Here is a 15,800-nt window from a genome sequence, read left to right on the forward strand (position 1 = left end):
ATCTGTACGAATTTACTTGAACACCAGTCAAACTGAAACCAATGGAACTCCCACATGTGAAACTGTGATATGGGTGTGAGCCCAGACTGAATGATCTAAAAGTGTTCGGGTCAAAGGCCTACACTTACATTCCGAAAGAAAAGTGGACCAAGATGGATCTTAGAGAAGAAGAGGGCATATTTATAGGCTGCATAGTGGCCGCGCTGGATGAATTCAGATCTCCTGGGCCAGATGGTGTACACCTGAGAGGGCTCAAAGAACTTTCTGGAGAGCTTGTGGAAACTGAGAGGGTGTAGAAGAGAGTGACAAGGAGGAAAGGCTGAGGGACTTGGGAATGTTCAGCCTGGGAGAAAGGAGGTTGAGAAAGGACACGGTGGCTCTCTTGAAGTACTTGAAAGGTTGTCACTTAGAGGAGGGTAGAGGGAAAATATAATAAGTTTCCACCCCAGGAACGAACTTGCATCTGCCAGGACCGTAACATCAAGAACACCAAACAAGTGGTTTTTGATTGCTGTACTTACAACCAATTGTGTCAGGAATTACTGTATTCCATCATCATTGACTTAAGGGCTACTTCAAGACAAGCCAAATTAAAGGAACTCCTTTCGGATAAAAATAAGAATTCATCCTATATCATTGCCAAATATGCAAGATTAGCAATTAAATATAGAAGTGCCTGGCTAAATATGTACAAGGGTTAGGATGGATCTATTGAACGCATGAAGTATTTTGGAACTTTTAATCAATCTTATATACTGTTTTACTGTTTTGTATTTTGGACTGGTCATTGACCGAAATAAATGTATCTGAATCTGAGGAGGTGGGCAGCAGAGGAGAGGATCCGCAGTAATGAATGGTACTGGCTAGATATGGAGGGGGGGGGGAATTCACAGTCGGAGGAGTTCAGCAGTGGAATCGGCTGCCTAAGGAGGTGGTGAGTTCCCCCTCACTGGCAGTCTTAGAGCAACCGCTGAACGGATACTTTTCGTGAATGCTTTAGGCCAGGGGTAGTCAACCTGTGGTCTTCCAGATGTCCATGGACTACAATTCCATGGCAGGGGCTGGCAGGGGCTCATGGGAATTGTAGTCCATGGACATCTGGAGAACCACAGGTTGACTACCCCAGCTTTAGGCTGATCCTGCCTTGAGCAGGGGGTCAGACTACATGGCCCCATGATTCTATTCTATTATTCTTTCTCTGTAGCCTGGAGATCAGTGGTGATGGTGGGAGATCTCCAGTGGTGATGATGGGAGATTTCACAAATGGCCTTTTGTTGTTGTGACAGGTGGATTTTGAACATCTTACAGCCCTGCCACAATTCAAGCTTCTTAGCCAAGTGTTTGTCTTCATGAAACTTGTTACTCACAGTTCTCACTTCTGGGACATACAAGATCAAAACCACACTTCCAGAAAGCTACAATCAAATCAGTGACGAGTAAAAAATAAACAAAGGTAAAGTCATGCAGAATAGGACCCAGGTATTGCCAGGAAACATATCCTTGAAAATAAAAATGTGCTTCAGCGATGAGGAAAGTCTTCAAAGGAAGACTCTCCTTCAAGTGACACGAAAAGGTGCATCCCGGAGGGATGGGGCCACAGGTGAGAAAACTTGACCACAAAACTTAGAGACATACTGTTATTTTAATGGTCCTGGATTTATGGAATTCACTAGGAAAGTCTCATCATTTAATTTCTTTCCTCTCTCATTGTGAAGTCCACATGAGAAGTTCTACAGCAGGGGTAGTCAACCTGTGGCCCTCCAGATGTTCATGGACTACAATTCCCATGAGCCTCTATATATAATTTGAAGCTGTGACCCATAGATTCAGGATTTATAGAACAGCCCTAGACCCATTATGCACGGGGGTTTTAGCGCACATTCAGGGTGGAATGGTGGCGACTAAAATCACCAATAACGCACGGTGCCGGCTGCAACCGGCCGCAGCTTTGGTACATGCCGCCGAAAAAGCCGCAGTCGCGAAACGCGGAAGAAAGCGCAGCTTCCGGGTGACCGGGGCGCAACCAGAAGTGGCGCCAGGATCGCCGCGTGCATAATTGGTTACCTTGGGTTTTGCCGCCGTCGCGCCCCGCCCTGTGCATAACTGGGGTCTTCCCCCTCCGCGTTTTCCATGTGACCCGAAATCGCCTTTTCGGCAGCTGTGCATAATGGGCCCTAGAGATGTCAATTTCCCGTTGGGTGAGTGGTGGAGCTTGTGGAAGGAGGAGCCTGGACAGGCCAGAGGCCTCAGCAGGTAAGGTAAAGGTAAAGGTATCCCCTGTGCAAGCACCGGGTCATGTCTGACCCTTGGGGTGACGCCCTCTAGCGTTTTCATGGCAGACTCAATATGGGGTGGTTTGCCAGTGCCTTCCCCAGTCATGACCGTTTACCCCCCAGCAAGCTGGGTACTCATTTTACCGACCTCGGAAGGATGGAAGGCTGAGTCAACCTTGAGCCGGCTGCTGGGATTGAACTCCCAGCCTCATGGGCAGAGCTTTCAGACGGTTGCCTTACCACTCTGCGCCACAAGAGGCTCTTTGCGCCACAAGCAACAGAGTTCACACACAGCAATATACAGCAATAGAGTTCACACCCCCCCCCCCAACGCAGCCATTTTCTTCTGGGGAGATTATTTTTGTAGCCTAGAGCAGTGGTCCCCAACCTTTTTATCACCGGGGACCGGTCAACATTTGGCAATTTTACTGAGGCCCGGTGGGGGGGGGGGGGTAGTTTTTGCCAAGGGATGTTGCCACCACTGCCTAAGCCCCTGCTCCACTTGCTTTCCCGCCACCGCCCCTGACTTCCCGTCGCCCACTGGGGGGTGCTGCTAGCAGCAGCTGCGCAGTGCCACGCCTAGGGGGAGCCCCAGCCATGGCAGCCGCTGGAGAGCACCAAAGGTGAGCCGGTGGCAGAGTGGCAGGGCAGCCCCTGAGGCAACAGCTGGGGAGGAGGACGAGGAGGAGCTGTGGCCTGCTACTGACTGATCCCCAGACAGGGGTTGGGGACCACTGGTCTAGAGGTAGGATTGCCAGCCCCCAGATAGAACTTGGTGATTCCCCAGAATTAAAGCTCATCTCCAGACTGCAGAGGTCAGTTCCCCCCCTGTAGAAAATGGGTGCTTTGGAGGATGGACCCCACCCATTGAGGTCCCTGTCCTCCCCAGGCTCCATCCCCAAATCTCCAGGAGTTTCACAATCTGGACCTGGAAACTTTCCACCCATCTCCCGCCATTGATCAGAGAGGCCCTGGCAACCCTATCTGGAGGTCAGTTAAATTTCTCACAGCTCTCCAGGACCCACCTGGAAGCTTTCCACTCTAAGTGACAAGGAGAAAATGCCTACCCACTTTCTTTGCCTTTCTGCTCGGTGTGTGTGTATGTTATATATAGGGAAACCCTTCAAAAAGTGGTCATCCACCTGCATGTGGTGTGGGTATCATCCACTTCTACCTCCTTCATTCTCTAGTGCAGGCTTTTTTAACCATGGTTTTGTGAAATGTTAGGTTTCCAAAATGGGTGGGAGTTAATTCATTTTTACATTTAAAAAACTGTTAAAATTTATTGGGTGATATGACCATATGAAGTCATGACAACCCACCCACCCCCACACCAAAATGATGAGCCTGCAGGGGTGGGAAGGGGAGTTGCCCCAGTGGGCATGCACACAGCTATGCTTCCCAACCATATTCTGCACTATTGCACCACTTCTCAGGTTACTCGAAGGTTAGAGAAGCATAGAGAAGGTTTCAGGGGGGTTCTCAATGTTAAAAAAGTTGAGGAAGGCTGCTCTAGTGTATGGGAACAAAGAGACAGGATCAGATTCAAATTAGTTCCAGGCCAGCAATTTGAGACCAACAGGAAAGGGACTTTCAAAGAGTCAGAAAAGAACACAAGTACAGAAACATGGACAGGTCCCAGATCGGAAGGATGCAAAGAGCTTCCCCCCACCCACCCCGACTCTGCAAGTTCCCACACTTCGTACGGCTCCCCTCGACTCCATGGGCCCCTCCGTGCCTCGCTCATCTCACCACTTTGAGGGTTGATCCCAGATATGAGGTACAAGGATCCATCTGAGTCTCCCCATCTGGTATTTAGGGCCTTGTTGCTGTGTTGCCTGGGCAACAGAGATGGGCAAAATGGCAAATCAACCCAGTCATTCCTATTGGTTCACTGGTCAGAGGTTTAGGCGAGCCAGCCAATCAACCATGTATAGAATCTTCACTATCCAATAAGAAGCCAGTCCATTCACACCTTTATTCATTGGACCTAGGTACCTTCACCCATAGCTTGGGATCTTCTGCAGTTGCCATACAGTCAATAAATCAATATTACCTAGAAAGAACAACTTGGCATTTTGAGATATTATTTTAGAAAAGAAAAGACTCTCAGTCTGGAAGTACAGGAAAATCCTTCCTTCCTTCCTTCCTTCCTTCCTTCCTTCCTTCCTTCCTTCCTTCCTTCCTTCCTTCCTTCCTTCCTTCCTTCCTTCCCCTCAAGAAGTCCTAACAGAGGACTGCCTTCCTTGAAGGCAGAATTATGAACATTGGTGGGTCTTTCACAATGTTCTTCCATTATTTCAGGTCTGAGGCCCAGTTCTGCCACTGCAATGCGAAACATGCTTGGTATGTGACCTATCTATTGTTGCCAGTCTCCATGCAGGAGCTGGAGAGTTCTTGGAATTACAACTGATACAGCAATGAAGGTGCTTGTAAGCACCCAGTTGGCAATTCCATGATGACAACTGCTCCGTCTTCCCCAATTCCCACAGCCGTGTAGCATTCATCAAGGACCCAACATAAGCCAGAGAATTTACAGGACTATGTTGAATGTGGGGAGGAGTGTGGTGTACTGTTGGAAAGGTAAATAGTTTATGAGTTTCATTTTTTATTAAATAACTGAGGGTATGAGGGTATATAGGTTGTAGGAGAGATGGGGCTGTTTCGAGTGTTTTGGTCAGTTCCTTGCCTGGGTAGTGGGGAACTGCTGCTAATCACATTAGCTAGTTGGAAGATTCAAATGCGTAGCCCTGTTGGCCTGAAGTAGCACAACAAAAACTGAGTCTAGTAGCAACGTTAAGACCAACAGAGATTTATTCACGGCACAAGCTTTCGAGTGCAAGCAGTTGAATAAATCTTTGTTGTTATAGAATAATAGAATCATAGAGTTGAAAGGGGCCATACAGGCCATCTAGTCCAACCCCCTGCTCAACGCAGGATCAGCCCAAAGCATCCTAAAGCATCCAAGAAAAGTGTGTATCCAACCTTTGCTTGAAGACTGCCAGTGAGGGGGAGCTCACCACCTCCTTAGGCAGCCTATTCCACTGCTGAACTACTCTGACTGTGAAAATTTTTTCCCTGATATCTAGCCTATATCGTTGTACTTATAGTTTAAACCCATTACTGTGCATCCTTAAAGGTGCTACTGGACTCTGATTTTGTTGCATTAGTTGGCAGTCTTGCCTAGGGCTGACTACTAGCTCCACCCTCTGCTGGGTGGGCCTTTGTGCTATAAAATAGCGATCCCCAACCTGTGGGCCCCGGACCACATGTGGTCCTTCGATTAATTGGAGGTGGGCCCCGAAGGACACCTTCTCCCCCCCCCCCGGCCCTTTACAACACACTTTGGGTGTCCTTGTCTCCCATCACTCCCAGATGGGACTATCTCGTTGCAGAGAAACAAGCTCAGGGTTGAATGTCTGTATAAATGTTACAATTACATTCCTTTTATTATGCACAATTTAAAAAAATCTCTAGGAATTAAAAACATGTATACCGAGGTTCTCAACCTTCCTAATGCCTTTAATACAGTTATGGTGACCCCCAACCATAAAATTATGCAGGTGTTCCTTCACAGAAATTAAACCAAAACTGACCAATCTTGTGAAGATCCATTGTTCATGATTGTACATAAATTGTTTTTTCCCGGGGTTTCTCAGTTCAGCTCTGCCTCTTGTCCCACCATGCCGATTTTGCTCTTTTCCGCTGCTCCAGACAAATGAACGCTCTATCTTGATCTACCCTGCAAGGCTGTTGTGTGGATGGTGCCAAGCTGCTTGCCCTGTGAAAGGATTGTTCGACCCCCCAAGGCGTCCCAATCCCCAGGTTGAGAACCACGGCCTTAGGCTGTTGCAAAACAGTGTGTATTATATGAATTATATGAACCAATAGACCAACATGTTTTGGCCATTCTTCTTCAAAGGTCTGGTTTTAACACACACCAGTTCTTAACACATAAAATATGTATTGCAAGACTACGTGGCCTTGAGGGGAGAAATAATGCAGATAAATGACTGGCTGCATCATTGGTGTCATCGGAAAAGGTTCGGGTTTTTAGACCATGGACTGCGCTAATGTGATGAGTTCTATTGGGAGCTTTTGCACCTCACGAGGGTGGGAAAAAAGTCTTTAGGAAGAGTCTTGCGGACCTGGTGAGGAGGGCTTTAAAGTCCAATGGGGGAGCAAGGCGTACATTCAAAGCCTACTTCAATGGCGATCACTGTAGATGAAACACTGCAGGCCTAAAGGGAACGGCACATATGCAGGGAACTATTAACTTACAGGCAAGTCCAAAACTAAAAGCTTGAAAGATTACAATGTCTCTCCACTAATGCACAGAGTATGGAAAACAAGCAGGATGAAATGGAAGTTCTAATAAACGAAGGGGACTGTGATCTAATAGGCATTACAAAAACCTGCTGGGATAACTCTCACAACTGGAATAATAGGATTGAGAGGTACAGCTTATTGAAAAGGGACAGACAAAGACTCTATGTTAAGAATGTATATACTTGTGAGGAAATGCATGTGGCTGAGCATGAGAGTTCAGTTGAGAGTCTTTGGATAAAAATAAAAGGAGTAGGAAATAATAGTGGTATTATGGTGGGGGTCTGCTATAGACCACCAGGTCAGGGAGAGGACTTGGATGAGATGCTCCTGGACCAGATTACAAAGTTCTCAGAGACTGGATCTAGTGTTCATGGGAAATTTCAATTACCCAGATATCTGTTGAAAGACCAGTTCTGCTAAAAATGAAAAGTCCAATAAATTCTTGACTTGTCTTCCTGACAACTTCATTTCCCAGAAAGTGGAAGGGGCAACCAGAGGGTCTGCTGTTTTAGACTTGGTTGTCACCAATAGGGAAGAACTGGTTGACAAGGTAAAACTTGTGGGCACACTTGGTAGTAGTGACCATGTGATTTTGGACTTTATGATTTTGGGGAAGAGAAAAGCAGTAGTAGTCACACATACAGGCTGGACTTCAGGAGAGCAAATTTTAACAAATGTAAAGTTACGCTGGGTAGAATCCCGGGGTCAGAAAAACTTAAGGAGATGTAAGTTCAAGAAGGCTGGGAGTTTTTGAAAAGTGAAATACTGAAGGCACAATCGCTGACAATTCCCTTGAGAAGGAAATTTGGGAGGAACCAAAAGAAACCAGGGTGCCTCCATAAACAGTTTTCAAAATAACTGAGTAATACAGAAGTCTCATTTAGGAAATGGAAGGAGGACCTTATAATCAAGGAGGAACATAAACAAATAGCCAATGCATGTAGGCAGAGTGTTGGAAAACCTGAAGCTCAGCATGAGCTTGGGCTAGCAAGAAATGTTAAAAACAAACAAAAGAAGAAGAGTTATCTGTTCCACTTAATATTTCTGGTAAGGGCTTGGAAGAAGAGTGTGGTCTCATAGCTTAAGTGCCACTCAACGCTTAGCACCCACTCAGGGCAGCTGCCCCACCCCTGAGTGCCTCCTCCTCCAACCGGCTTGCCTGTCTGTCCAGTGGCCAGAGTACTCTTAACAGAGTATTCTGGTTTGATCCAGACCCCAAGAGTCCTTTGGGTTTTGTTATTATTGCGCGCGCCTTCAGCATGCGCCTCTGGCAAGCAAGAACCTTTTATAGCACAAAGGCCTACTCAGCAGAGGGCAAAGCTAGCAGTCAGCTCCTGAGATAATCCTTCCTCCTTCTCCCAACTCCTCCAAATGGTAGGCAGGTAGTTGTTAATTCCTGCATAGTGCAGGGGTGGGACTAGATGACCCTGGAGGTCCCTTCCAACTCTATGATTAGGGGTTAGTTTGGGGCAGAGACTAAGCCTATACAAGGGTGCAATATAGTGCAAACGCAGCATGGAGCCAGTGTTATTGGAGCAGGGTCCCCCCTCCAACGCAGCTGTTTTCTCCAGGGGGGAACTCATCTCTATAGTCTGGAGAGGAGCTGTAATTCCAAAGGATTCTCAGGTCCCACTTGGAGGCTGGCAACCCTACTGCTAGGACACACGTCAAAAGCAAACACGCATCTGTTCTCCAATACAGCATGTACAATTTCAGTGTTCTCTCTTTTCATGCTCTGAAGGAGCTTTGATGCCACCTTGTGCCATCTAGATCAAGCCTACCCGGAAACCCATGGTCCCAATTAGATCACAACAAAATAAGACCTTGAAGCATCAAGTATTTTATCTTCCACAATGTTTACCAGAGCAGGGATTTAACAACTTTTAACGGCAGGTTAATGTGATTCATCCGCTGCAAGTCCTTCTGCCGGAGTTTGGATTAAAATCCAAAGAAAATGATTAAGCAAGCACAAAGAATTGCTTTAGGATGCTTAGGGCTGATCCTGCGTTGAGCAGGGGGTTGGACTAGATGGCCTGTATGGCCCCTTCCAACTCTGTGATTCTATGATTCTATGATTCTATGATTCTACATCGGGTCAAGCTTTTTCCTATTCCCACAGGTTCACCGTACAATTTCTTTCTCTTTTTTGTCCCACAACAGTCATAACTGCAAAGTATAAATCAGGGGTAGTCAAACTGTGGCCCTCCAGATGTCCATGAACTACAATTCCCAGAAGCCCCTGCCAGCATTCGCTGGCAGGGGCTTCTGGGAATTGTAGTTCATGGACATCTGGAGGGCCACAGTTTGACTACCCCTGGTTAATGTGGCTGATTATACGATTCTCTGAGATTCATTTTGTTACTTCAAGATGCTCTTCCAGTGAAAGAGCTGTAATGCTCACTTCTGATAGAAATCTAAAATAACCTCAAGCAGACTCACTTCTGCATTCATTGTAGACTAATTTGCTGAAAGACACCAACTGCTTGAAACTGAGCTATGGATAGAGCTACCTTTCAAAAGTTTCAACTAATTTCTGGGGGACCTGCCAAACCAAGGAATTCCTAACAAAGAATTATTTTGTGTTCTTACAAAGCTACAAATCCTTTGAGTCCCTAGTGGATAAGGCAGAAAGGTTTGCCGTGTTAATTGATTTTAAAAGAGTTAGCAATTAACCAGGAAGTATATTTCTTTGGATTTGGTTTTTACTGAAAATCCTTTTACTAAGAAGCTGGTGAGGGTTGCAATATCTCTTCTAAGATGGTACCCACTATGGACTACAATTCCCATGAGCCCCTGCCAGCATCCGCTGGCAGGGGCTCATGAGAACTGTAGTCTATGGACATCTAGAGGGCCGCAGTTTGACTACCCCTGAGCTAGAACCTCAAAACAAGGCCAGGAACGTGCCTGCTTCCCCACCCCTGAAACAATGGTTTTAATCGTATCCAAATTTATGCAGACTAAAAGAGTGAACTGAAATAGGCACCAGTTCAAAAGGGGTTAGGTGAGAGCCTTATATGTCAGAAAAGCCATGAAAAATGCTCTGGAATAAAACCAGTTTATACTTGTGATGTGGAGACAGGCAAAGAAGCCAATGGCATATTTTGGGTATGCTGACTGGGGCTCACATTCTGGGCGCCATACTTGATGGGGTGGCCTGGGCCCTGTAGCACCCAGGGGTGGTGGAAGCCACGCACCCCAACTGGCCCGAGCCTAGTGACACCTGTCCTGGTGGGCAGAGGATGGTTCAGCAGCACCCACACCGGCTGTGGCATCAAGGCCAGGTATGGTGGCTGCTTGCATCGGACAGCCGCCCGGCACAGCTCCCTCTGGCGCAGGCGGTAGTGTGGGCTGCCTCCCTGATGGCTGCTAATCCCCTGTCCCACTGTCCCAACTGTAGGCATGAGCCAGAAATTTGCAGCCCAACGTGGCCGGTCGTCACCTCTTGGTGGGAGTGACAGGACATCGGGTGCCAGGGAGGGGTCCAGTTCACAAGGTGGGCATTTCTCTGTTAAGGCTCCACCCCCAGCCCCTGCATCACAAAGCTCTGCCCACCCACTTGCCCCAGGGACAAAATGACATAAGTATGCACCTGAAAGCATCAGTAGAGTAATCATTACTTCAAGCCCTCGTGCTAGATCACAAGTCCAGCCTGTGTCTCATTCGCTCATTCCTGTTTCAGGGCAGCTCAGACCTGGAGAGCCCAGGCTAACTGGATCTCATCAGATCTCAGGAGCTAAGCAGGGTCAACAGGTTTGTCCTTGGAGGGGAGGCCACCATGGAAAACAAGGGTTGTTGCGCAGAGGTAGGTGAGGGCAATCTCTGTTCATCTCATGCCCTGAAAACCCCACGAAGGGGGCCATCACTTGGCTGTGGCTAGGTGGCCTTTGAGAGAGACAGACAGAGACTGAACGAACAACAAGCAGGAGAGTGAAATGAGGCAAAATCTACGACAACCTCAGCTCTGGGATGCTTCAGCCTGGCTCCCCAGGAAATTCTAGTGGTACTGCCTCGTATCAAAAAATCTGGCTGTTTAATTTACTCCCAGAGTTTGTCAATGCGGGAATGTTTTAATTTGCAAATGACTTCTTCAATTGGATTTGATGGAGATCTCTAATGCAATTAAGAGTTGATTGGATCACAATTTATACAGTAAGAAGATAGCTGGGGGAGATGAAGCATCGCCGGCTTAAAATAATACTGCCAGTTGCAGGAAGATTCAAAGAGAGCTGGTTTCCAGAGGCTTCTTGCATCAGTAACAAGATTCTTTTTGAGACTTCTCATACAACTGGCTGCTGCTCCATATAAAATAATCAGCACTGAGCATGGTTAGGAATCTCCATACAGAAAGTCAAGGAGTAAACAGGGACCCTGAAGGTTGTGTGCAGTTGATGCTGATAAGGACAAGAGTTCCTCTAAGCATAGACATCACTGGATAACAGACAGCATTAATACTCCAAGGCAGGGGTAGTCAAACTGCGGCCCTCCAGATGCCCATGGACTACAATTCCCATGAATTTGCTGGCAGGGGCTCATGGGAATTGTAGTCCATGGACATCTGGAGGGCCACAGTTTGACTACCACTGCTCCAAGGTATAAAGACAGATATACTCTCATCCTAGCTGCATCTGACAAAGTGAGCAGACATTTGAGATATATTTGAAAAACTGAGCAAAAGCTCATACCCTGCCACAATTTTATTATCATTCATTCATTCATTCATTCATTCATTCATTCATTCATTCATTCATTCATTGCATTTATATGCCACCCTTCCCTAAGGCTCACTACTCTTGTGATCTGGGCCTTCATTGCAGAGAAGCATCCAGGATCATGCTCAGGTCCCTGGTGGAGCGAACCACTGATAGCTGCACATCATCCAGATTGGGCAGGCATGCTTCCTCACTTGGACCCTTCCCACCTAGCCATAGGACCTCCGGGTTGAGCTTCAGACAACTCTGCTTGAGCCACCTCATCACTGCTTCCAGGCAGCTGGCTAATGCTCCTGGGAGACAATCAAGGCGGTCATTTTGTTAGTCTTTACTAACTGGAAACCTCTTACTGACTTCTTGCAAGAAAGAGAAAGGAATGACTGGATGACGAAATAAAATCATTGCCCCCCTCTTACCCCAGTTTCTCGGTGACTCTGAGGAATGGAGATTAAGAGCCTCCTTTCCAGGGGAAATACTGAGGTCACCAAACAGATAGCCATAACATGCAAAGTACGACAATTTGGAAATCTGCCTTAGGCAATCTTGTCAAGTTTTTATAGTTTTATAATGTTTTAAATGTTTGATTTTAAGTGTTTTTATGGTTGGATATTTGTACACTACCATGATTTGCAGGATTATAGTTTTGTAAATAGTGTGAGTTTCATAGCTAGCTTGGAGCTGTATTTTAATAAATCTAACCAATAAACTGCTGGGTGAGTGCAGTTCTTAATACAAGATAGAAACACCAATGTACCAAATCATTGTTCTGCCTGGGATATTTATTCCTGTATCTGTAACTCGTGTCAGTTAATAATAGCCCTCGTATTTTCTCCTACAGGGTCACTGCAAGGAGGACTGATTAGACCAGGCCCAGGTAAGCTACACTTTTTTGGGGGAAATGCATATAAAGAGGGAAGGGGAGAGACCATACCTGGAGGAAAGATCACTATGAAAATACTCTATAGCAGAAGAAGAGAACTGGAGTCCAGGAGCACCATAAAGACTAACAAAATTTGTGGTAGGGGAGGAGCTTTCCTGAGTCAATGTTGGCTTCTGCAGAAATAGCAGAAATGGCTGTTCACTTAGTCAGATGCAGCTAGAATGTGAGTCAGTCAATCCATGTATCTTGGAGAGTGTGGTGAATCAAGAACTGTGGGTAAAGTGGCTTCGAGCCCTACGAATGTCCTGAGAAAACAACATTAGATGTTTGTTAAAGTGCTGCAAATGTCCACCAGAACAGGCCATCTGCTTCCAAACCGGGCTTGTCAGCTATGTCTCAGAAACAGTTTTCAGATTATGTTTTCAGAGCGAGATAAAGAGAGACCATAAGTCAAGCGTTGGGGCACAAATCAACTGGAATGGAGAGGTGACCTTAGATGTGTAATATAGATAAGTTGCCCACAGACCTCAAGTCCTCTTAACAGAGTGATGAGAAGCGGGCTGTTCAGTGAGCAGGAAGGAACCTTCCAGTTTACGGCCAGGCTTATCCACCTGCCCACAACTCCACCCAGAGACACAAGCTATTAAAATATGTCAACTTAAGACAATATGCATGGGCTTACAAGCTGTGAAAACTAAGTTTCATCTTCTGGGACAATGACGGTGAAATCTAAGGAACAGGGGTAGTCAATCTGTGGTCCTCCAGTTGTCCATGGACTACAAGAGGAAGAGACTCTATGAGACTCTTCTAGACCAGGTTACAAAGTTCTCAAAAAGACGGGACACAGTGATCATGGGTGATTTCAATTACCCGGATACCTGTTGGAAGACCAACTTGGCTAAAAATGAAAAGTCCAATAAATTCTTGACTTGTCTTGCTGACAGCCTCATTTCCCAGAAGGTGGAATGGACAACTAGGGGGGTCCGCAATTTTAGACTTGATTCTCACCGATAGGAAGGAACTGGTTGATGAGGTGAAAGTAGTGGGCACACTTGGTAGCAGTGACCACGACATTTTGGAATTTACAATCTTGGAGAAGAGAAAAAATGTACATAGTTGGAATTCAGGAAAGCAAATTTTAACAAACTCAAAATTATGTTGGGTAGAATCTAATGGTTGGATAAACTTAAAGAGATGGGAGTTCAAGAGGGATGGGAGTTTCTTAAAAGTGAAAGACTGAAGGCACAATCACAAACAATTCCCTTAAGAAGGAAAAATGGGAAGAGCCTAAAGAAGCCAGGGTGGCTCCATAAACAGCTTTCCAAAGATTTGAGAAATAAAAAGGATTCATTTAGGAAAAGGAAATTGTCTAACACGGGGGTCGTCAACCCCTGGTCCATGCACCGGTACCGGGCTGCGAAGGCCTCAGTAACAGGCCAGCGGTGGCCGCGCCTGCCTCCCCCCCCCAAAGCGGACACTTTGCTCGCAGCCTGGCTAGCTTCTTGCTGCGATGGGGGGGGGGAAGAGGCAGGCGCAGCCGCCGCCATGCCGGCGGAGCTGCCACGCATGTACATTAGCGCCCCCTGCTGGCAAAAACGCGCATGCACGGCACCCAGGCCGCTGGCTCTTCCCCACTCCTGGAGGCGGTCCTCAACTGCAAAAAGGTTGGGGACCGCTGGTCTAAGATATTCATAAAGGATTTGGATGAAGGAATACAAGGGGTTCCTATTAAATTTGCAGATAATCTCCAAGATTGCAGATTATATTAAACTGGGAGGGGTGGCAGACACAGCAGAAGACAGAATCAGGATACAGCATGATCCTCACAGGCTGGAAAACTGGACTACAATGAATAACATGAACTTCAATAGTGATATATGCAAAGTTCTTCATTTAAGTAGGAAAAAACAAATGCATCGTTATAGGGTGGGGGAGACCTGTCTTGGCAGTAGTGTGCGCAAAAATGATCTAGACCATACACTGATCATGATTATGCACTGTGACTCAGTGGCTAAAATGAAAAATGGGATTTTGAGTTGTATCAAAAGGAGTAGTGTGTCCAGATAGCTCGAAGTGATGGTATGGCTTTTCTCCACTCTGGTTAGACCTCACTTGGAGTCCTGTGTTCAGTTTTGGGCACCACAAATGAAGAAGGATACAGACAAACTGGATCACATCCAGAGGAAGAAAATGGTAAGAGGTTTGGAAGCCAAGTTGTATAAGGACAGGTTGAGGGAGCTTGATCGGATTAGATTGGAGAGAAGACCACTAGGAGGCGATGTGATAGCCATCTTCAAGAACTTGAAAGGATGTCATACAGAGCACGGAGCAGAATTGTTTTCTGTTGCCTCAGAGGGATGGACCAGAACCTATGGGATGAAATTAATTCAAAAGAAATTCCGTCTAAACATCCGGAAGAAGTTCCTGACAGAGCATTTCCTCAGTGGAACAGGCTTCCTCAAGAGGTGGAGGGTTCTCCTTCTTTGGAAGTTGTTAGGCAGAGGCTAGATATCTATCTGACAGAAATGCTGATTCTGTAAATTTAAGTAAATTTTGAGTGGGTGGGCAGAAGCGATTGTGTCGGTGCTTGGCTCTTGTGGCCCTTTCTAGCTTGCCCAGGGAAATGCTGATCTCCACTTCGGGGTCAGGAGGCGAATTTCCTCCAAGCAACACTGGCCAGGGGTTCTGCTGTTGTTGTTTTTTTTCGGGGGGGGGGGGAATCATATAGGAGTGGAATTTGGATCACTGTGGATGGGCAGATAGTCATGAATTTCCTGCATTCTGCAGGGGTTTGGACTTGGTGACCCTGGAGACGCCTTCCAGCTCTATGATTCATTGAATCTATGATTCAGTGTTTGGTGAGACAACAAATTTGAAGACAGACAATATGTTTTTGTTTTCTGAAGAGTTCGTGAGCGAGCAGTAATCGGACTACAGAACATCCCAGGTTCAATCCCCAGCATCTTCAGCTAAAAGAACCAGGTGAGAAGGAAGACCTTTATGAGACCCCTGGAACGCCATGGTCAGTCTGAGGAGATAATTTCTGTTCTGATGGACCAAGGATCCAATTCAGGGTTGCAGATGGCCATGGATGAGAGAGGATTTTGATGAAAATAAGTCAATGTACCTTGATCTCACAAGCAGTTCCTATTTACAGAACGGGAACACAATGCCTTTGTCCTTCAGGAAGTGGAACCAAGTTCCCGTTCTGTTTACTGTCGAGCCTGTACATCTGCTTTCTTTTTGTCAAAATTTCACCTCCAATGCTTTTAACAGGATTTATTAGCAAATCTTTCACAAGCAGAAACGTTGATAATGCAAGCCAAGGGGGAGGAAATACCGTTTTAAAAGCAACTGCACATAAAACTCGTGAACTCTGTGAGCTTGATCATCCAAGAACGTGCTGTCTGCACACCAAGAAACTCTGGGTTGGGACATTCCTGGCAATTTGAGGGTGGAGACCGGACATGGTGGGCTTTGGGGAAGGGAAGGGAAGGGAAGTCCTCAGCTGGGTCCAAGGCTGTTGAGGCCACCTTCAAAAGTAGCTTCTTGCTCCAGGGGAACTGACCTCTATCACCTGGAGACCAGGTGTCATTTGGGGAGATCTCC

General features: G+C 46.4%; 1 protein-coding gene across 3 annotated transcripts in view; it reads right to left on the reverse strand.

Moving 5' to 3' along the window:
• The window catches only part of PLCL1 (phospholipase C like 1 (inactive)), a 163,018-nt gene that overhangs the window by 36,546 nt on the left and 110,672 nt on the right, over nt 1–15,800 (reverse strand). The window contains exon 1 of one of the 3 annotated variants that reach the window (XM_077319339.1): nt 4,026–4,146. The exons of the other annotated variants lie outside the window; for them this stretch is intronic. Coding sequence (XP_077175454.1) covers nt 4,026–4,067 — 42 coding nt within the window. The 5' untranslated portion in view covers nt 4,068–4,146. Of the gene's footprint in view, nt 1–4,025; nt 4,147–15,800 lie in introns of those variants that run through there. 3 annotated transcript variants of the gene reach the window in all.

This window comes from Paroedura picta, chromosome 2 (genome assembly GCF_049243985.1).
Source record: "Paroedura picta isolate Pp20150507F chromosome 2, Ppicta_v3.0, whole genome shotgun sequence".
NCBI classification, from domain to species: Eukaryota; Metazoa; Chordata; class Lepidosauria; order Squamata; family Gekkonidae; genus Paroedura; species Paroedura picta.